General features: G+C 38.0%; 1 protein-coding gene across 10 annotated transcripts in view; it reads right to left on the reverse strand.

Moving 5' to 3' along the window:
* Positions 1-24,564, reverse strand: part of vav2 (vav guanine nucleotide exchange factor 2) — a 238,550-nt gene that overhangs the window by 148,937 nt on the left and 65,049 nt on the right. For all 10 annotated transcript variants that reach the window (XR_015520202.1, XR_015520203.1, XR_015520205.1 and 7 more), the window contains exon 2: positions 22,334-22,450. Coding sequence is in view for 6 of the 10 variants with exons in the window: in XM_087301075.1 (XP_087157201.1) it covers positions 22,334-22,450 (117 nt within the window). In the remaining 4 variants the exon portion in view is untranslated. The remainder of the gene's footprint in view (positions 1-22,333; positions 22,451-24,564) is intronic.

The raw sequence follows: 24,564 nt of genomic DNA on the forward strand, positions 1-24,564 counted from the left end.
AGTGGTGCCATGACAACCCAGACCTGTATTGATAACATATACTCTGCTGAGAAAAACCTTTGAAGAAAGTCACTGATTAAGAATCAATCCAAGGATTTCCTGAAATGATCTAAAAAGCAACAAAAATCAACAGTTATGAAGAGTTAAGATGTGATTGGTTTCCTTTTATCCCACAGAGACAAAGAACAGTTCAGACATAGACTGACCCCATGGAAAAAGAGCTGTTTTCTCTTTTAATGAGGCGCTCCACAGGCTGCTCGGCTCAGGCCTATAAAAATGCTCCCACAGCTTCTGTTTCTTAGTATTTGTCCAGCGAGAGGAAGCTCAGACTTGGAGATCAAGTTGACAAGGTTTGTAATAAGCCTGTGGTCAAAAAGACAAGAGGCTGAAATAAATCAGCACACCAGTACACAACACGAACACATATGTGAAAAAAACATGGATCATAGTTATGTGCTTTAATACGTGAGGACACAAACAGGCTCCGAATGAAGCCAGTGGTTCCTGTTACCAATGACTGTAATGTTGACCACAGGGGCCTTCATTAAATCAGCAGTTCCTGGAAGAGAGAAAGGGGGAAGAGGAAAGACGGATGTGAATACAGAGCCTCAAGGGATGGCTTTAAAAAAGACGGACGGGAGGAGGCAAACACGCTCTTGCAGGTCGAGCTGGGTCATAGGACGAACAAGGAGGACAAAATAGGCATTTGTTTTTGAGCATAAAAAGGAAGTGTCAACAAATGCTTCTCTATCGGAGCTTCTCTTTCTAAAAGCCAACCTGACATCCCACAGTGACTCTTTGCCATAAAGGGGAAGTGTGAGCTGTACATTAACAGATGTAAGGGAGGAGCTGCCATGGGCAGCAGCACATGCAAATCAATTCAGTGAGTTATCTTGAGGAAACGTCGCCATATTAACCCTTCTGTGGCCAATTCTGTAGTATACTGCAAGCGATTGTTTAGCAGATCCTGTAGAAATGCTTCACTTCCTCTAAGCTAGTGGGGGTGGGCCGTCACACGTCTTTCATCCGGATGAAAGCCGTCTGTCTGTCAACGTCTGATAAATGCTCATCCCCCGAATATCTCCATTAAATGAGCCTCTATCAGGGACGCAGGCCGCAAAGAGTGCCTCTATTAGCATTGCAATTTACAACCAGGCACCACAGTCTGATGCTTCAGCTCCCATGAGGACTGGCTCTATTCACAGCAGATTAGGCCCAATTGGGCAAATCATGTGTACGATGATTGGAGGGCTGTAAACATATCATTTGTGATGTCTATTAGCTGAGAGCTGGCCATGCTTGCTTCTGCGTGATAAGTGTTTCAGATGTGTGCCATTGTGGAATGGTGATTTGGCAAAACCAAACCACAAACAACATGAAAATATGACAAGGGTGTTTTTAGTCTCTTGCAAGGAGAATCTGGTAGTGATGAAGCACATATTCATGCTAGATGTAGGTTTAGCAAAAAGCAAAGCTAAAGGGCATGCCAAAATAAACATGTATCGAGCAGCATCGTTACTATAAAGCAGCAGCTCTCTATTCTGTTGATTTTGCATACATTTGTGTCATACAAATCTCAGGAGACTCTATCTGAAGGTGGGAGAGCTCTAGTGGGTTTCAAGAGCTTTGTGCCTGTGCTCTGCTGTTGTGTGACAAGCATGGGGGGTTTATAAAGATAAGAAACCCCCAAACACATGAAGAGAAACACCCAGACTGTGACTGAATTTCCATTTTACTTCAACTAATATTATGTCTGCAATAAGTCACATTTGCAGAGATTAGCCGTTAATTCACTTCCAGTGAGCTGAGTGAAGATAAAGGGAGGAAATGCATGTCTGCAAGGTGCCATTTCACAAACGCATGCAGTGTAAAGAGAGGCAGCGATTGGGTTTCTGATAGTAGAGTGTTGGAAAAGCCCCTGTCATAAAGGAGAACTCCCTACAACAATGGAACAGAATAAATGAGAATAAACAACAAGGAAAACTACTGCACGTAATAATTATATATTTATATCCTAATTATGTACACTCACTGGTCATTTTATTAGGTACACCTGTCCAACTGCTTGTTAACGCACATTTCTAATCAGCCAATCACATGGCAGCAACTCAGTGCATTTAGGCATGTAGACATGGTCAAGACGATCTGCTGCATTTCAAACAGAGCAACAGAATTGGGAAGAAAGGCGATTTAAGTGACTTTGAGCGTGGCATGGTTGTTGATGCCAGACGGGCTGATCTGAATATTTCAGAAACTGCTGATCTGCTGGGATTTTCACACACAAGTATCTTTAGGGTTTACAGAGAATGGTACGAAAAAAGGGAAAACATCCAGTGAGCACCATGAAAGCATGGATCTAAACATGTTTCAGGCTGGTGGTGATGGAGTAATGGTGTGGGGGATATTTTCTTGTCACACTTTGGGCCTACTAGTACCAACTAAGCATTGGGTCAACGCCAACAACCTAGCTTATTATTGTTGTTGACCAAGTGCATCCCATTATGATCACAGTGTACACATCTTCTGATGGCTAATTCCAGCAAGAAAACGCACAATGTCATAAAGCTCAAATTATCTCAGGCTGGGTTTTTGAACATGACAATGTGTTCACTGCACTCAAGTGGCCACCACAGTCACCAGGTCTCAATATAATAGAGCACCTTTGGGATGTGGTGGAATGGGAGTTTTGCATTATGGATGTGCAGCCGACAAATCTGTAGCAACTGTGTGATGCTATCATGTCAATATGGACCAAAATCTCTGAGGAATATTTACAGTATTTTGGTTAATCTATGCCATGAAGGATAAAGCCACTTCTGAAGGCAAAAGGGGGTCCAACCCGGTATTAGTTCCTAATAGTACCTAGTACCTAACACCTAATAAAGTGGCCGGTGAGTGTATATTATTAGTTAATTATTGCCATTATCATCATCATCATCATAAAAAAATACACGTCAATCCTCAATGTAGTATTATAATATAATCCAGAATTGCTGGTCATATGCCATGTATAATAATCTATATAACAAAAAATATATTCAAAACATATTCCTTTTAATACTTCTACTTAAAACACAATTAGCTACAAATAAAAAAAATCCCCCATTTACCTATTTATTTTACTGAATCAAAGTTCTGCTTCAAAGTGGTGTATAAAGATGTATAAACTGTCAGCAAGGCTATAAAGACCATAAATGGAGAATGAATAGCGTATGACAGCTGTCTGAGAGGAAAGCTGGAATGAGAAAAAAGCATCTAGAGAATACAGTGACCCCTTAAATGCAATAGCTCTAACCCTTTGAGCAAAAAAAGGGGATTCTCTGTGCTGCAAAAATGATGTGCATAAAATGTATGGTTTGGAAATGTCAATTTCTCTAAAGACACCTTCTTCATGTGCCATTAACGTTGAGTGACAGAAGCAAGCATCTGCCAGAGCTGTTTACATCACCACAGGTGAGAGCCTCAGCCAGGTGCTCACATCCTCCACACACGGAAGCTCAGCACTTTCCAGACCCCATCCAGAGCTGACCTTCAGCAGGTGTGCAGGGTCTCCAACCCGGGCCACTTCCCAGGAGTAGCCTGCAGATTATGTAGCATTAGTGGCTGAGATCTGGCAGACGCAATCAAACTGCATAATGAATTGTTCCGATGCCAGCATTAATGACAGCAAGACACATTTGTGAGCAGGTTGTGCAAACATTCACAGTCTGGTGTCTTAGTTTAAAAAAATGCACAGTTTCAACCTGAGCCACATAAGCACAAACTATTAATCCTGGCAAGACACACAAATGAACATGACAGAGCAAAATAACTCATGCAAATTCATCATAACCAAGCTCACAACACCTTTAAAAGGAATGCAAGAGAAAGAGCAAATATGGTATAATGTAAGAGGAGGGGTGACCCATTTGAAACAGGACATTCAGGCTTTTTTGTACCCGAAAGCCTCTGGCTGAAGGAAACTCTTTACTTTTTCCCCCAGCATCTCACTGGCACGAGCCAAAACAAAAACAAGATGGCCTGCACATCAAAGAGCAGGGTAATGTTAGAGAAGTGGGGCTCTTATTATAGTGCTTTAGTAAAAACAGCTAGCTGAACACCAGCACACTTTCAATAAGAGCTTCCCTTGATTTTAGCTCCTCTTTGAGAATCTCTCAAATCCATCCATGACAGTCTCCAGGACTGTGTGGCTCTTTAGGATAAAGAAGCTGATAAAATTCACTTCTAATTTTCTGCTACTTTTTACACAGGCAAACATTAACAGCCTGAGTATTTCAATTCTGGGGCGTTTCTCAAACAAGATGAACTTTCTTTCCTCCCGTGGCCTCGAAGAGTCGAACAGGGACAAAGCCTGAGTGAAGTCCGCCACAGAGCTTGCATAACACCACTCTTAGTTGAAGGCCTGGTCCGTCTTAGGAAGGTCATAGAAGTGTGGAAATCTGAGAAAGGAGCACACATCCCTTGAGCAGACAAGAACAATATTGTGTGAATACATATATATGTGGGACAGAGCATACTATGCAGTGTAAAAACAGGAAATAATGCATCCGCAGCAAAATTTAGACTGGACTACATACTAATAATGCAATCCAGAAATGGGTTATTAAATCCCACAACAATTATCTAATTCCGAACCACCCACACAAGAAAGCTGATCTTAGGGATGTACTCAGCAACATGTTTGGCTGAAGGGTACTAACTTAATTAGGGCATATCCAAAAGAAAATTACTTAAGACACTGGGAAGAAAACAAAAATGTAAAAAGAAAGCAGATACACTTAAAAGAAAGAAAAATCCCTCATATTATTCCAAATTCAATGCTGAAATTCTATAAGAATACATGGTTGAAGGACTCAAGCAGTACAATAAATCATCCCACAACTGTTTTTAGAGCACAATGTGCACATGAATAGCGTTACATAGACAGTGAGTCTCCCTGAGCTTAGACTCCTGCATAATGCACCACACTATAAAGAGAGCTGTGGTCTTTAGAGATAAAACCTGTTCACTTTCAGACAAAAACCACAAGGCTTTCAATGAGGCTGTACACTAAAGGTTGAGGTTAAGGCACCCAGGGGTCCATGGAAATATTTGAAGAAAACGCTTAACATCATAAAAGAAAGAAAGAAAAACCATAATAAAACATGATTCAAATAAACAAAATCTTTGATAACAGTAATAGAAATTGAAAAGAAAAGATAAATTAGCATTAAAAATAATAATATTTAGAATCAAATAATAATAAATATAATAACTCCTTACATTTATTTAGTGCTTTTCTCGACATTCAAAGCGCACTTTACACATTTTTGGGGGGAATCTCCTCGTCCTCCACCAGTGTGCAGCAATGGCGTGAAGGCAGCCATATTACACCAGACCAAACACCAGCTGAATGATAAAGCCAATTATGATATAGGGATGGATAGAAAGCCATGATGGTCAGACCCCAGTGGGCAAATTTGGGATTTTTAAAACCACAGACAGTCAGGGCCTCGGTTTACGTCTTCTACTAAGATAACACTCACTGAGCAGCATAGAGTCCATGTAAAAGTTGGAGAAAGTTGAATTGGATACAATAGAGGGATATACAAAAAGCAATACAATTTTGATTAAAATATATTATGTATAAATTAATAATGGAAATGTATGATTATAATTAAAATAAATAAAACAAAAAGTATCATAAGGAACAATCAAAACAAAACAGAAAAAAATATTTTTATTTAATATGTTAGACTTGTTTACAATATTGCTGCTTTTAGAGTATAAATGGATCTTTACATACAAACACAGGTGAACACAATGCCTTAGATTATAGAATGGGGTTCCCTTGCATGAGAATGGATATATTTGCCAATCTGAAGCTTCTAAATTTGAAAACCATTGCCCTAAAATAAAGAAGCTAAAGGATACACCCTAGAACCTTATTTACTTCTGCATGGTAAATATAAGTACCCACAAATTTCAGTCCTTTCTCATTTAAGCAGAAAAGACTGCAAAGACATCAGCTGCCTAGAAGAATTTCCAAGATGGTCATTAAGAGAACTTTTTCACCACAAAGTGTTTAATGTCCAAATCAAATAATTGAAAATTATAACAGGATTCAGCAATGATTTTGCAGTTCAGCTATGACTTTGCAAGACTCAAGTAATTCAAAACAGTCTGGACTGACCATCTGGAAAGGGTCTTGGTGTCTGAATGCTTGACTAGGCATTGGATCACAAAGTGGCGACTGGCCTCAAGGGCCCAGTGAAGGGTTAACATTCAGAAATAGAGAAAGAAAATAAGAATTATCCAGCATCGAAAAGAAACTCTGCAGTGCCTCTGGCTACACCAGCATTCTGACGACAACAAGCCCCTCAACGCGGCACAGTGGCCACCCGCCACTTTTCAGTGGTCTTTGATGTTGCTCACACACTGTAAAAAGAGGCAGTTCATTCATTCTCATGCTGAGGTAATTGAGAGTTCAGAGACAAACTGTCAGGCCTCAATACACTGGCATCAATGCACACAGACATCCGTGGCCAAGACCACTCTCTTTGATGAAAGAATGGGGAGTCATAACATGTCCAAATCTGAAGCTGTGAAAGTCTTTCTAATCTTTCCTGCTGCTGTATCTACATTTTCCTCTCTGGTAGCACTGCTCCCTGTAATCCATGACCAAGGAACAAAAAGCAACAAAAAATAAAGCAAATCCATGTGACAAGATAACAACAGTCATCAAGAGTTAGTCTGTTACAACCAATAATTCCCAATGTCTTTCATGGATTGAAAATGGATTGAAATGAATTGCAAATGGATTTAAGCAGAATTAAATTATCAGAAAAAAACTGTAATTCGCCATTCACAAACTAAATGTCGGCAACATGGCATCAACCTCCTGTCAATACACTGACCATGCATTCTGACAAGACACTTTGTAGACATGTTTTTTTGAAAGCTTTTGCCAACATTGGATATATTTCAGAGATGATCTACAGATCTAACTGCATTTACCTATTGTTTTATGTAATATAATGTAAATTATTGGCCACATACTGACTTATATATGGCTATAACTAGGAATGCTCCAATTTATCAACTGATAATCACATCTCATGGCTTGATCGGTACTCGCCAATCTGGCCGATCTCACCAACCGATTGCAAGTGTTTGTTTATGAGTTAAAAAGCAGAGGAAGAGGCATGAGCACACCCGTAGCGCTAAGACAAGTGAGGAGCTAAATTATGCATGGCGGCATGACCGATCAATGTGCTTGAGTCACATCAGCTAAAAAAAAATGTATACAGATGTGGTACTGTATGCGGCGACGCGGTGGTGCAGTAGGTAGTGCTGTTGCCTCACAGCAAGAAGGTCACTGGTTTGAGCCTTGGCTGGCTCAGTTGGCGTCTCTGTGTGGAATTTGCATGTTCTTCCTGCGTTCGCGTGGGTTTCCTTCGGGTGCTCCAGTTTCCCCCACAGTCCAAAGACATGTGGTACAGGTGAATTGGGTAGGCTAAACTGTCCGTAGTGTATGAGTGTGAATGAGCGTGTATAGATGTTTCTCAGAGATGGGTTGCAGCTGGAAGGGTATCCGCTGAAAACATATGATGGATAAGTTGGCGGATCATTCTGCTGCGGGGACCCCAGATTAATAATGGGACAAAGACGAAAAGAAAATGAATGAATGAACAGATGTGGTGCGACCTCTGTCTATACAGTTTTTTGGTGAAACTTGCGCGAGTGATGCTCTCTCTTTTGCAGCCATTGCATATTGTTTTGTCCACACTAAACGGTTATAAGAGACGTGTTTAAGAGATTTTATGCAGCATCCTTAATTTATTCTCTTAGGTAAGGAGAAAATTTCACTAAAATATTATACTTAGTGGGAAATGTGCTTCATGCATTATGAAACCTGAAGCATCAGAATTGTCACTCGATGTCTGCCGTTCGCCATGACAAGGAATTGATACGCTGTATCGGCTCCAACAACTCTGATAGGAGTATCCCTAGCTATAACATAGAAATAGTTACAGTAACAGCTTATCTGTAAATCAGAATGTGCATCTATATTTATAATGCAACACCTAACTGAGATCATAAAACACACACATAAACCAAACAGGACAACTTTTATGTCAGAATGTAAAGTGATGCTGTCGACCAACAGGGCCTAACTGTGCAGTTGAGAGAGTTATTGAAAAGCGCTGTGGGACACAGGTGCTTACCCGGTTCTTTTTGCCATCTTCTGCATAGCAGTCGGTGGTTATTATTGCTACCTAGCAGGGGTGAACCTACAGGTGAGAAATGAACAGTGATGGAGGTGGGTGGGATACAGTTTAGCACCCACAGTATGAGGTTTCGCACCACCTAGCAGGACATCTTCAAGATTCAATAAGTCAAAGAGGAAAGACAGAGAAAGAGAAGACTGACATTTATCATCTGTATCAAATTACCTAGTGTCATGCAGAGAAAAGATTAAAAACAACGTAAAAATAAAAAAATTCCCTGACTAGAGCACAACACTGTGAATTATATAATCTAAAAAGAAATAATAATATTACACATCTGCATCAATATAAAACTACTGATTAATTATAACATACCATAAGAAGTTTATGTATATTATGACTGCACTATATAATGTTCATGGAAACTGAGATGACTAATTCAAACTTACAAATAAAAGGCCCAATCATACAACCGGCGCAATAAGGCGCAAGATGTATACGGACTCGGAACGATTTGTTGCTATTTTCAGACCAGTGCAAATATAATATTTACATTCTGCACCATGTTTAAATAGCAAGTCTATTTGTGCAACTTTGTGGACTCATGGTGTTCTGCTCTAAAAATGAGGTGTGTTAAGGCACATTGTTGGCGCGCTGCTATTGTGAAGAACTGATATTAATAAATAGAGGTTTTAATTTGTCCACCTGTCAGGATTTGGGAACTTATGCATCATCATGAGGTATAAAAATAGGATGTGTGTTTGGAAATAACCATACTTTTTTTTTTTTACCACACTTCATTATTATTGTTCATGTATTCGTTTGCGGGAAATTATAAATGAAATCCACAAAAGTAAAGGAGTAAAGTAAAGAGTAAAATGGCGTGACGCAACTGACTCTTAAAGGGAATGTGAGATGAGACTCTGATTGGTTTAAGGCACGTTGTGCTCAAAAAACACCCATAACTCATTAGGAAAATAAGCACAACCCTGTTTGATCATGCGCTGTGGTGCAGAGATTATTTTTCCATTCATAAAATAGCAAAAGTGGAGTAGACACACCCTTAATTTTTTTGTGCTATGTGCATTAGACTTTGCGCCTAGATCGTTAAAATAAAGTCCAATGTTATCATCTTATCTGTAAGACCAAAACTAAATATTTTAAGTTTTTTTACGGTTGAAAGTTCTTAGTTGAACTTCATAAAACTCATTGTGAGTGATGGGGCATGGAAATATTCTCACAATAACAGACTGAAATAAGCAACAATTTTTATAAGACATTTCCACAAAAACACTCAGTAAAAGAACACAACATCTTCCAGAGACTTAAACAAAATTCAACCAATCATAGGCTGACTTTGTATCTGCTGAACTGCTTTAGTCAAGTGTGCTGTAGGCATTTTATAACTCTACTCGGACACTTTTCCAGACCATAATTTCAGATTAATGAGTTCTTCACATTAAGAGGCACTATAACCCCTGCAAAATAGTAGCCCAGATTTCAGTCTTTTTTTCCAATATAAACATGCAAAAGAGTAATAGATAAACATGTAATGCATTAGTTCCAATTTACATATCACAAGACTGTGATAGGAATATGAGAGCAGATTAGATCCACTTGCGGTCGACTTTTATGGCTTTTAGTCGCTTGAAACAACCGAGTGGCACAGTGGGCTTTATATAGAGGAGATTCTGATTAGCTCAACAGCAAGAGGAAAAAGAGAGAGGAGAAGATAATGCCTTTTAATAGGCACCAAAGGAATTAATGTACACCCACTGACATATGTACGATTATTTTTCAACGCCTTATATTGGTCTGCAGTTTCACCAAAGAAAGTGTTAAAACAAACTCCTTAAGGGTCACATTCAGTGCTCTGCATTTGTTATATTGCCAGCAGATCTGGGCTAAGTATACCTTTGGTTGGATTAAGCAAAAAAGATGATGCACCACATGATCAGGAAAATTTCATGACCTTGGCTGCTCAACCAATCAGCTTGAATCATCTTTTGTTGATTTAGTACCAAGATCATACAAGACTCAAGTAGATTTCACCTTGAATGTTGTACCTGACCTCAGAGACTGTAAGATGTAGCATCCCGAGCTCTAAAATCCCTCTGCATTGGGGTCATTGCCAGGCTTTTCGCTGCCTGCGTGATTTTTAAAGGATTAACACGGATCACAGTGTTCCTGTTTACACCTTCGATGAGCTTTAGGGCAAAGAGGTCAGCAAAACTTATCAAGCGTATATACCTAGCCTGCAGAATCTCAGACTCCGGAGTTTACGGAGAAGGACAAATAAGCTATATGCACTTGCATGGTTTACTTATTCATGCTCACGAACAAAAAATAAAAAAGTACCTGTCTGTCAAAGAAATTCCTTTCGGTTTGCAGCCAACTAAAGGGCGAGAGAAAGAGAGCAGAACAGAATAAGAAAGAAAAAGATAATGAGAATGCTCTGCACACTGCTCATGGCTGGAGTTGAATGTAGAAATACTTCCTGGAGGGGAGCTGCTCTTCCTGGATGACTCCTCTTTACTGCCACAGCACACCGTGCGCATCATTTAGACCAGCCAGCACATTAAAAGCTCCCTCACTTTCTTTTTTCCTAACTCTTTATACCACATCTGAAGGTGTTTTAGACTCTGCAGTGCAACAATGTGCAGACAACATTCAAACAAAAACCCGGCAGAGGACATTGTGCAGTTCTGCCACAGTGTTAGGCTCTCAAAGGGAAGACAAAAGAGCAGCAATTATTTCTACAATGTAGATTTTATTGTGCAGGGCGCCTTTGGTCTCTGCGTGTAATGTGTTCAGCAGTTCATCACTTTCCTTCCTGCAGAATTAAACGCTGCAGCCTGTCATCACCTCCTGTCAGAGAACAGAATCGCCAGAAAAACAAAGGGCTGATTCTGGAAAAACAGTCTCGGCAGATTTATGAAATATTGCTCCCGTTTTGCTTTTCTGCTGGAAACACAGCGGAGCTTATTACATGTGCGCAGCTCAGGTGCTGACTTAAAATATGATGGTGTACTTATTGTTGACATAACAGCTCGCGGTAGAAAACAAATGTAGTTGGGGGGTTTCTGACTTTACTGGAAAGAAAAAAAAGAGCTCAAATGAGCTAAGTGAACATAGTTATACAAGATGTTCCATCTTTAGTAAACTTCTGCTGCACTCATGATGTGAATGTTAATTTTTACGAGAGAGAACAAGAGAATGCCACAGTCAATTAGCATGATTGTCTCAGTTGACAAACGACTCCTGACAACCACCTGTTTCAGCAGGTACCTCAATGACGAGGTAAGAGCTAATGAGGCATTTTTAGGGAGAGCGAGTCAAGGGGAAGGTCCAAAGTGAAGCAGGTACTTCCATTCAATTATTCATAGCATGAGAATTATCATCATGAGAGAGGCGTTTTGAATGAATAATTAATTGTGTTGGCAGCTTTATGTTAAAACACGCAGCCATGCTCCTGATGGATGGGAGACGCTGTGGAACGATGTGTGACATGGATACAGAGGCACACGTCAGTTGTTTTGAGGAGGAGGAGAGAGTCTTGCATTCAGACACGTTGGCTTTAATGATCCGAGAGGGGCGAAATGGCTTCCCACAACAACGACAAATATAGCCTATAAATTTTATTGTCTCAATATCGTTTAATTCACAACAGGATGCCTTTGGTGATAAAAGAGAAACTTTCAAAAGCAGATTGATCCTGAAAAAGCAATTTGCTACTGAAAGTACTTTATGGCCTAGGGTTTAATCCCTAACTAAGCAGTTTGTCTAAAGAGGCAAAATCTTTTCACTATTTAAACTTGAAATGATTTGTTGTGTATGGATGTAAAGTATAATGTTCTTACTGTAGCTATAATAAAACAACTGCATTTCTACAAACATTTCATATCAGAAGACATGCATATTTAACATTACACTTTCAAAAATATCTGCTAATTAACAGTTGACCGCTTGTGATAAGCTTATGTCTAGTTTTTAGAGATGCTCTGATTGATCGGTCAGAAATCAGTATCGGACAATAATCACATTTTATGACTTGATTGGTATCGAATCAAAACCGATCGCAAGTATTTGTTTACGAGTTTACACGCTAAAGATGATGTACGTGCACACCCAGCAAGTGCTACAAAACATGAACAAATATTTACAGATGTGATACAACCTTGGTTTTTACAGTTTATTGGCACAACTCGTGCGAGTCGTAGTCTCTTTGTTGCAACCACTAAATATACAATGTTTTGAGCTGTTGTAACGTGATCGGAGCGATCGCCTCAATATATATATATATATATATTTATATATATATATATATATATATTTATATATATATATATATATATATATATATATATATATATATATATATATATATATATAAATAATTTTTTTTCATAAAGTATATTCATAAATATTCATAGTTGAATATTTAATAATATCACTTCTTGTAATATACTTTATTACTGCAATATACTGCAATTTATTTAATTGCAATAAACAGTAGTTTATAGGCCTATTTCCTTTTAGCGAAGTAGCAATCTATTTATAGGTGTGCATTACCTACTTGTGCATAAATATACTCCAAACCTTTTTCTTCAGTGAGACATGTTAAATGATTATTCCATCAATAATTTGTCATCAATAAAATGTCAATAATTTTTCTTACTGTTTTTAATCAGTTTTATCTATTTTGTTGTGTAAAGCTACTTCTGACCATGACATGTGTACACTAAATAGTTATAAGAGGCATGTTTAAGGGATTAAATACAACATTATTTATTATCTTATTTAAGGCAAGATTTCCACTTAAGTATTATACTTAGAGGGAAAATGTGATTTATGCTTTACAAAGCTTGAAGCATCAGAATTGGTACTCTGACGATCACAATGACATCGTTACACGAAGAAATCGGTACTCAGTATTGGCTGCAAAAAAAAACCTAATTGGATTATCCCTACTAGTTTTATTTTTTAATATATGTAAAACAAATCATATTACATGCATTTACATACTTTTTTTACTTAACCAAAAGCAAACAGAAAAAAAACTCTATATCAAAGAGAGAAATAAATATATAATAAATGAATTTTAAAATAATAATAATGCAAGCAACTCAGAAATGTAAGGTAGATACATCAGAAAAGGTCCCCAAAATGTTTTTGAAAGACCTTGGTGATCCTCTGACACAAAACAGTATTTTCTCAGGGGTGCCGGAAATAAGTTTGTTGATCCAATGTTTTGTAGATGGAGAGTGAGATGATTTCCACATAATTAAAATGCATTTTTCCCAGTCATTTCAGCCAGAAGTGTAAAGTATTTTTTATGATGAGATGTATCTAGTAGTTCATTATCCACTAATAACTAGATTCTAGGATCATAACTGAGTTGGATGTCTGTCATTTTCAATGATATGCCAATATATATATAAGATTCCCAAGACAAAACAGGACAACTCCATAGCATATGCAGAAAAATTTCTTCAGATATATTAGCATTAAACATGCGTATGAAGTTTTTGGGGAGTATGTTCGATGCAACATATTAAATTGGGTCGTCTATGTTTAGAGGATTTTAAAGTAGTCAGCATGCTCTCTAAATAACTTCTGATTTTAAAAGCTTATCTATTAATGATGAAAATATATATTGTATAAAAATAATATATAGAAATAAATCTGTACAACAACAACAAAACAGTTCAGGCAGCTCATTAACCATGATGATAATTTACAAGACCAGTCCAAAAATGTTTTTTTTTTCAAACTACTACAAAAAAAGTTTCAACATAAAAATTTTTTGACATCGAACATTGCCAGAGCAAGTCAAAAATGTAATTAAAAGGAACAAATCTATGAATCACAAGCTACAGGCAATTGTTCAGTGTCATTCTTCGCTACGTCAAAGAGACACTGAAGAAAAAAAGCTGGCCAGTCTGATATAAAACATCAGCCAGCACTCAAATACATCAGTTCTGCCTCGACTCAAGCTCCATGGTGTTAAAAATGCAATTCAAACCACCGCAATAACCTTTACAGAGAGCCTATTCTTTAATGTCAGCATTGTTCCTAAGCAACTTTTCAAAGCAGGGTGTTACAGGTATTTGAGCAACACTCTGCTGCAGTACAGAGTGCCTGGCAACCAGCTATTTTCAGACAACGTTTAAATAGGAGAAGATAGGAGAAAAGAGGAGAGGGAAAAATAGGAGAGGAGAGGAGAAAATAGGAGAGGAGAGCTCAAGTATACAGTACTTGAGGAGAGATATGTGTGCACATGTAGAGAGCAAGCACAATAGGTCAGTGAATTGTAATTGTGCATTCAAAAGAATAGCACCACTACTGTAGATGGTTTTAGCACAATAGTGAGAAACTAAAGAGGAAAGCTACTGTAAAAATAGCCCTAAAATGAAGGGGTTGTTAATAAATAACTACTAATGCAGTGTTGGGCTGTAGTGTTGCTACATATTGTGACGCTACTAGCCAAAATATATATTTCGCTGTAGCATGGCGATAGCGTCGCTACTTTCTAAATCAAATAGCTTTTTAGTAGCAAAGCTATTATAATAGTCAAGTAGCGCAGTAACATCATACATATAGCGCAGATCAATAAAAGCGCTAAAGTCAAGCATCTTCACAATTGCTTTAGTCTTTTAGTGCGGTTGAATGACATTTGTTCTGGGAGCACTGTACAAATGTGGCCGCGCTATTGACACATGCTCAGGATCCGTATGTTTTATCTCGTGTATATATCTCTGCAACATTTTAAATAGCTAATAGCTTAGATCACTAAATTTTTTCAACCAGCTTGCCCAACACGGTACAAAAAACTATTCAGCATAAAAAGAAAAATGAAAATTACCATTTTTAGTCTAGATAATTGGTAGTCTTTCTTCAGATTAAAATAAAGTCATTCACAGGCCACAAACCCTTATTTTAAATTGTGAACTGTGAAGAAAATCAATTTAGTTTGTTTAAATTTAAACAAGTTATTGAAAATGACAGAAAAAACAAAGCACATTGTTCTTATTTAATCTTATGGAAATAGCATTTGACTCCCACAGGTCTTCAGAAGGTCCCGGCGGTGTCAATCAAGAAGCCATTTTACTGATGCTGCCCCCAGATGAACCGACTGTTAATTTAGAGCACGCCCTCATGAGCCCGCTGGGAGGTTGCTGGGAGCTCTGAATAAAGACGAGGGATAATTATGACACTACACTAAACAAAAAGGAGCAGGTCAATAACATTTTGTGGAACAGCCATGTCAGAACCAGCCTGCGGCGGGTCAATTGACTGCGATCTTGCACCAGATAATCAAAGTCATCTTCATCCTGTCTGATTCACACTCTGCAAATCACAAAGCTATAAATAGGTTACAAACAGGTGGTGTGTCATCATGCTAATTGTCACAAAGATGCGAACCGAAATGATTGTGGTGTTCATTTAAATGATAACAACTGCATATCCAGATCCAATTAGGTAGGGAAAGACAGGAGCAGTTTAAATGCCACATTAAACCGAAAGCGAACCCGAGAGAGCTCTGCATTTATGAGTAATGATGAATATGGAACAATAAGGAGAGTCTGGGTCCATCTGTGAGTGTCGTAAGGATGCGTCCCATGGGCTGATGGGATAGAGGAGGGCATGAAACATCAGAATGCTGACAGGAGCGCTCCGGCGAGTTTAGTGAGAGATGTGGGGGTGAGCCATCTGTTTAAAAGACCTAAAAGCACAGAGATGGAGAAAGGGATGAGAGGCAATTACCTGAAGCATCAGGAGGGACAGGTGTCTCTGTAGCTGCTCCACCCAGGAAAGAGTAATGAAGTGCTGATGAATGGAGATCATGCAGAGACCAATGTCACACTAGACAGACAGACTTATGCTGTGACTTTAAAGCATTTAACAAGCCATTCATGCCACTGTTAGTTTAAGAATTATTCATGAAAGCCTTAACACTTAAAAGAGGTTTAAAATGCTTTCTGCCATACCTAAAAAGTTGACTAGGGGTTTCAAAGATAAACAGAAGTCATAGCTCAGTATGTACCTTGGTTTTGGAGTCAGGGTTCAATATGCTTTCAGCACAACAGTAACGAGAAACAACTCACCAGTGCTTACTTTGTTCAATACATGTGTTCATTTTAAACAGGCAGAAGGGTTTTGTTACAGTCAGCTAAGAACTAAAAGTCTTCCTTCGATATAAAACTACAAAATAAATAGAAAAAACAACTTACAACATATAAATAATAAGGAGACTTTCAAAAGTTCAGAAACTTTTAAAGTTAAGTTTAACTCTCTTTTAAAACAACAGAATAACATTAATTGTGCTTTAAATTGAAATATTAAGTAAGCCTCAAAACTGAAATATCTTTTAAAGAGCTCCTATTATGGGTTTTTTGAAAATGACCTTCCATGCAGTGTGTAACAAAGCATTAAATGAATGAGAACATCCAGGTTTAAATCTGAAAGGGCACCATGTTTAAAACTGTTAAATCTTTAACCCAGTAGTCAGAGAGGAAAAAATTAATCATGTTGGGTTCGGATCATTTGCCTGAACGCGTCGTCACAGTACATCACCAAATATGAAGTGTTGGATCCAGCAAAACGTGAACGCGCCTTTCCCTCCAGACACTAGCGGAGTGTGGGGGATCATGGGACTGATCATGAACACGAAGATGATGATGATCTCTGACATATTAGGGAGATTAGAGATCAGGCTGCGAGAAATGAAGGGTTAAAGTTCATTTTCACAATACCACAGTATAGCAAACCTTGTGCTGTGTTTGTTTCTGCCATTTTTCTAATTTTTGATACAATAACCTACGTTGCAATGTGGGATTTGCCAGCCATTTGTTATTAAAGGAAGGAGCAGCAGAGACTATTATGTATGGGACCTTTGTCAGTAACTGTTACAGTTCATAAGAACCCATTTTATCTTCCTCGGATCATGTTGAAACCGCGATGCATGCTTCTTCCTTAACTGATTTAAATGTGTTTTGTGCTTGCGATCTTCTGATGTTTGTTGCTATGGCCACCCTCAGTTGTTCCTCACACGCGGGACAAGGTCAATTTTCAAAATAGTTCAACTTTTGCCTGTGTGAATAAATATTGAATATGTGTCGTTGTTATTACTTGGGGTTAGGGTTAAGAATAGTGTTTAACTGCATTGCTTTGTTGCATTTCTGCATTGGTATCACACATATACTCTGCACTTCATAAGCAGTATGCAGGGCATTTCTCTCTGTCTCGTGCTAAATGCAGTTGACCAATCACAAAAGACTGAGTCATAGGACCAATCAGTGCAGATTAGCCTCGCAAAGACACGAGTGCTACGTTTTTAAGATGCCAAGTTAAGATAAACCACGAAGGTGGTGCAAGCATTGCAAGCTTCTGTTAAAAGTACAACATTGTGGTTTTTGAAAATCATTCCTGAGTGCAGCATCTCTTGTCTTTAGATGCAAAGACACATTGTGTAAATTTGTGTATTTATCGGACTACATTAACCAAACAATGATGAATGCATACCTTTACACCCCTAAAGTTAACTATTCCACCAACTACAAGGACACAAGGAGCAGCTTGACAGCACAGGGAGATATATAGCAGCCTGAGGTGAAAGTTCAACAACGTACGTGCTATTGAGAGATTAAAAATGCTTTCTATCCTTCAGCTTTAAAGCCTGAGAAGCATCCGTCTCTCTTCATTTAAAAGAAAGGTAGATGATTTGCATGTATGGTGCACTGACATCGAGCTGCCTACTTCAATATATTATAATGCGCTGCTTGCCCTTAATGGAGAATCAATGACAGGACAAGCCCGTCACCTTCGAGTCGACGCAAACACAATTTACACATTGACATGTGGAGGGTGTGTGTGATTGATTCCGACTGCTTGAGGGTTTTAATATTGTTTTCCGTGTGCTCATTGACTCTCACTCACCGTCTTCCACATTATCCATTAAAGCTCACCGTCTGGCAAAGGCTTAATCTTACTCTTTACGCTCCTCCCTTTGAGACTTCAAAACGCACCCTCTGTCTTGCCATTACTTTTTTTTCCTGACCGCACACACACACTGGAAATGTCTAGACATGCTTGCTGAGATGTAGTTAACCGGAACTATTGGATTGGAAACGTTTCAATGGTTGAGCAAGTGCTTTGCACCTGTAAATACTTCATGAAGCTCGATCAATTCATGGAACTGAAACAATCAATATTAGGAAGGTTGTGTTCCCTTTACTTTGACTAATAGCAGTTTTACAGCACTTTTTTTTTACTAATAACTATCACAACTATTCTAATAATTAAGAGAAATCCATCTCAAACATAAACAGCAGACGTGAGGCTGACTTAGCATGAAGAAACAGAATTAAGAATGAGCTTCTGTCATGGAGGTCAGTGCATTGACTAAACTGCCACTGTGATATAAAGATCAGGATTCAGTTGTTCTTAAGGACATCACATTTTCTCCAATACTAGGTTGACTGTCAGAGCAAAGTCAGCTTAAGGGCACTCATGCACAACAGAAAGAGAGTATTCCACAGAAATGCACAAAATGTCTTGACAATCTGAAATCAAACAGGGATTTTTAAAAGAGTTAAGGTTATTGCACACTAAATCCAAAATTTTCGTCTGCATTTTCGCACGTTAAAAAATAAATTCGACCTCATGTTGTGTCAGTGGTATAGACACACTGTTTTTTTTTTAAATTTCATCCATCCATCAAAAAAAAATTCAATAGGGTTTAATTTTTTCCATTTTCCGTGTTCAAAAAAGCTCTTTAAGAGGTGTTTTGACAGTTCAGAGCCACTGTACAAGTGAAAAGCTAAATACAGAATTTCATCATTTGAGCTACAGATAATTTTATGACAAACACAATGCATAAAATAAAGACTGGATTCAGTGACTGGCGCACATCTGCCCTGTTGCTATTTGGTGAGTGTGTGTGTCCATACATTTGAGGTAGCCTACAGCATACATCATAATAAAAAGCATGGTCAGCTTCCGTTGTGTTGCTTTAACAAGTCAATGTGGCCACCATCTATTATAATGTCTATAGGTACTGCCAGTCTCTGTTCAGGATTTGTTTATTTATGTGAATGCATAATATATCACAAGCAATGAATCAAATTCCACTGATTTCCTGAAATAAACTTTGCATTTCGGGATAATCGTAGTGCAGCTCTTTGATAATGAGCTAAACTCTCCTTCTAGTACTGCATGAACACAATATGCAGCATAATCCTCTTTCTTTTTGTACTTTAGAGAAGAGATTAGAACAAAGATTCACTGCTTAAATTGACTCCGAAATGTTTTGTGTTTTTTCGTAATACTGTAGATTAGTTATTACCTATTGGACTCAGTGTGCAAGGTTTGTTTACATGATGAATTTTTTTGCATATGACTACGAAAAAAATGCAAAAATTTTGGACTTCAGTGTGCAAAGACCTTAAGCCTGAAAATAAGAGTTATTCCAACAAATGTTAATTTCTTAACTTTAAAAATATTGGAATTTTTATGTCTAAGAAACTAGTAGAAATATTTTTGAAAATATTGTTTGGCATTTTATGCAGAGATTGAATTTTAATCTAAAAGAAAAGTCGCTAGTTTACATAGTAAACAAAAATCATACTTTACTCAAAAACAACTGTAAATTTTATACACAGAAAAAAGAGGATTCAATGACCCGTTTCCACTGAGTGGTACAGTATGGTACGGTTTGGTTTGGTACAGATTACCTTTATCAGGTTTGTTTCTCCGCCATTGGTTACCAATAATACCCTTTTGGTGGGCATGGTGTTCGACAAAAAGTTGCGGTTGACGTCAATCTTGCTTAAAGATTACATATAGTATGAGAACAGCTTCTTACTAAACAAAAGCTTTATACATAAATAGTTATGTGTAAATAAATGTTTATTACTAACCTTGCTATGAAATAGGATATTATTATAGCTGCAGATCAATGATATTGTGAAATAGCCTACTGTAATGTCTGCAGTTATATAAAATAATAAAAAATAAAACATTTATGAATACATACAGAGACTTACAGTATCTGAAATGTTAACAGTTACAATTAAAAAATACCCAGAACTTACATTTAGGTCTTTTTTGGGTTCATAAACGGTATAAAACAAATACAGTCAGCACAAACCTCTCAATTTTATTCTTTAGCAGCGCATCTAATGTTAACATCTTGTTAAAAAATAATCCTGTCATTCCGAGTTTATAATAGTCAAAAAGACGATGATAATAATTAAATATGGGCATTTGTTCATCTTTAATAGTATGCTACGGTTCGGTAGACTTTTATGGATGATTCCTCTGTCAAAAGGTGTGAAAAAAAGAGAACAACAGGGTATCAAAAGGTGAAGCAAGATGTGCAGCTGAACGGTATTAGTTTACAGAGATACGTCATTCGCTCGTGCACAAGCCAGGAGAATGAAAACAAAGTAAGCGCCATTTTTGAATACACAGCCGAGACATTACACCTTAATAATATATACATATAATAACATGCCATGGTCGGCCCGAGCTTAAACGAACTTTATCGTCGTCTTGATAAACAGCCACGAAGCCAAGAAGAAGAGCAGAATCTACTCTGTGCCCCGTAGTTGTTTATAAGGCCATCTGAAGCGCAAGCTGTTTTTCTTTTTCACAAAAGTGAAGCACGTAAAAACAAAGGAGCAAATGATTCTTTCAGCAACCTAAAACATGAACAAACTTTTTATTTACTTTTTTATTTATATTATGAACTCAGAATGACAGAATTACTTTCTAACAAAGGTTACATGTGCGCTGGTGAAGAGTAGAGATACAGATGAGAGGTTTATATGTTATATGTAGGGTTTTAGGGTTGCATTTTGTTTTTGAACCAAAATAAGGACTAAATGTATGCTGTGTGCAGTTTTTCTGTAATTGGTAATTTATCAGAGACTGTAAGGGTCTGTATGCGTTCATACATGTTGCGTTTATTTATTTATTTATTTATTTCATATAATCTCAAACGTTACAATAGGCTATTTCGCAGTATCATTGATCGGCATTTATAATCAATTATGTACATAGAAAGGTTATTAATGAACATTTATACACAAGTATTTATGTGTATAAAGCATCTGTTTTGTGAGAAGTGCTTCTCATATGATGTGTAAACGACCCGTGCAGCTTTACTGTAGACATTTCCTCAAGCGAGAATGATGTAGACTAAAACTTTATCATACACAATGCCCACCAAAAGGGTACCATTAGAAACCCGTATCGTACCGTACTGTACCAGTCAGTGGAAACGGGGCATTAGGTTGCTGAAAGAATCATTTGCTCATTTGTCCGTTTCTGAAAGGATCAGATTTTAGAAGCTCTTCAATAATTACGCACACAATATTATCATCAGCTTAAGAAATTTGTTATTTTGGAAATGGTACCCTAAAGAACGTACCGTACAGTTCGCTTTTTGGTATCATTTAACAGTGAAAATGGGCATAAAAGTGTACCGATCCGTACGGTACCACTCAGTGGAAACGGGCTACAAGTGGTCTCTTCAAATACACAAACATTCAAAACCATTTTCCCATATGTGAAGAGTAGAAACCAGTGGCAGCAAAGTGTAAAAACAATGGGCTAGATGCTACACTGAATAGTTATTGGATGCTTCCAACACAACCCACCCCTAAATCACTGCAAAAAGCTAGTCTCAGTCAAATCAAATGTCTACTGCTAAAATCCTTGGAAACATGCAAAAAAATATTTTTTAAACTCTCAAACCATATGGGTAGTGGCATAAATATGCACTGGCACACATATGCCTGCTTGTGACCCCGAGGTGTGTGAGCAAATGTGCATGTGAATATTCAAATGCACAGTAGCGGAGATAAGACTAGAGGGAAGAAATCCACACAGGGCCGATTAGGCATGGCACACACTCTAATATTATCCCCAGCATTAATGGATTGTGTGTGCGAGTGAGTTGTAAGAAGTAGAACAAAGCTGATGCACAATAGCCCCACTTATGGGTTAATCTCCCGTAAAAGTGCACACAACATTAATGTCTTTCAGTGGCGAAGACCGGGTAAAATGATTAATAGAGCCAGATAACTTGCATGATCAGCAAAACCACAGTTACTCACCTTCCCAAAGTCCCTCACGTCAAAGAGATCGAAGGGATCAAACAGCTCGCTGTTCCGTAAGCCAAACTTATCATGGCACACTTTCAGGAATGTTCGTATGTTCTTCAGACACAGAAACTGGAAAAGAGGGAAACGAATAAAGAAGGTCAGATCATTTGGTTAAGACTTTGATTTCAATGTGACAGTAAAAGAAGGAATAGACTCAAACGAACAATAGCTGCAATCCTATGGGAGCATTTTCCATATTTAACAGCATCATTTCAGAGCTAGAGAGAACTCTGACACCATCTCATTTCTGCAGCGCATGGAGCATATTTAATTTCCTGGAGCCTATCGACAGTCAGCTCATTTCCTTCTTCCTTTACCAGTGATTAGGCAAACAGTTATCGCACACTATGATTTGGATCCGTAGGCCCAGGCTTGCCTTAGATAAGCCAACAAGCCTTTGACGGATCACCTCTGGCATGATCTAGCCCAGTTGCTGTTCACTTACCAGCCTCTAAACCCAACATCTCTTCTATCCTTAGGGTCGCTTAACCTGACTGGATACTCCCCTCACTGCACATTCATTATCATAAGCAACAATGATGCCAGTATGAAACAGCGCTGGCTCTTGCTCCTTATTTGTTTCAGGGAATTCATGCATAAATGTTCCTTGTAATGAGAATTTGTCTAATATAATTGACTCGAGCTGGGTGAAACCAATACAACCACACAAACAGGAACAAAACAATAACAACTTCGTCATTGTTTACTTCCACCCACCAAATGTCAATGAATCATGTCTCATGTTTAATGCATGCCAATATAATTCATTTATGTGCATGGTTTCGCATTTCTATGGGGACAGCGGTGCAAACACTCACAACAGCACACTTAAGGTGAATAGAGCGTTCCATACTCGTAATGATACAGGAACCAGAGATATTATAAGCATGCCACCATTATTCTGCAGAAATCACAACCCCTATTGTGATAGCAGCACTAGTAGCTCTGTTTCTTATGTAAAGTGGGACAATGGAGGCCTATTTGTCACATTAAAGACAGTACAATGGAGATAACCGCCCTTAGAACACAAGCCGGATTAAATTCTCATAGTCATGATGCCACTTGTAAAACTAGCCCTTAATGAGAGCAGTAAGACAACTCCAAGCGTGTCAGGATCAGCATTATGCTGAAACACAAGAGTGTAGCTATGCCTTATATGTGAAACACCAGTTCATTCATTAGACCTTATAAAGATGGCTAAGTCTGCCTGAAAGCATGCAATGATACAAGATAAGGAATAAGTAAGAGATAATCAAATTATTTATTCTTATTAAAGGATTTTAAAATGCTTGACGCAGAGACAAAAAAAAAATCACTCCTAATGTGAAGCACAGTGCATTTGATACCCTTCAACACACAGCAAGCCATCAGTTATCCCACTTATTCTATGGTTGTTTGCTTATTTATTAACAAGTTCAAAGTAGTTTTGTTCTTTGCAGGACATTATTTTTGCATTTTTATCAGTTATGACAATTTAAATCTCCTAGTCCCCACACTGAATCAACAGTCAGAGCCAGACAGAGAGGGAGCGCGTGAGAGAGATCATGTCTGTGCATATTAACGGCACGGTCATATCTAATAGCTCAGATAACATGTAGCTACCTCTTAGCAAATATTTTGTAGCCTATTTGTGAATTAATTCCCTGATGAACCATACAGTGATGTCCTCAAGATTACAAAGAGGAATGAAGACTCTGGCAAGTGTCACTGAATTACTACTAAAGATTGAGGTTTGCTCATTTGTTTCAAACTGTGATCAAAACTGACTGGAACCACTTGTGTATTAAACTATTTCATACAACAGTTCTGTCTGGTTCTCGAATCAGAGTGGCTGATAGCTGTGCGATATTCTCATAATACCAGCACTCGTACAGTCTCCTTACCTTTCTGTATCACTCTGCCCACATAGAGTGACAGCAAATCTCAATACAGTTTGACAAATACTGCTGCTGTTAGACAACATAATGCACTTTTGAGGCTTTTTTAGGCAGAGGATGTACTTGTTTAGATTGAAACTATGCAGTTTATTAATAAGGGCAGTGGCTATTTTAAATATTTATAATTTGGAGATACCATCAGCCTGTCATACTGAGCAGAGCAAAGATGGTTGACGTTGTCCATCCACAAGATGGCGACAGATACCTCATAATAAACCCTTTAGAAGACAAAATCTGTAATTTCAA

The sequence above is a fragment of the Danio rerio genome, chromosome 21 (assembly GCF_052040795.2).
Source record: "Danio rerio strain M-AB ecotype USA chromosome 21, GRCz13ab, whole genome shotgun sequence".
Classification (NCBI taxonomy): domain Eukaryota; kingdom Metazoa; phylum Chordata; class Actinopteri; order Cypriniformes; family Danionidae; genus Danio; species Danio rerio.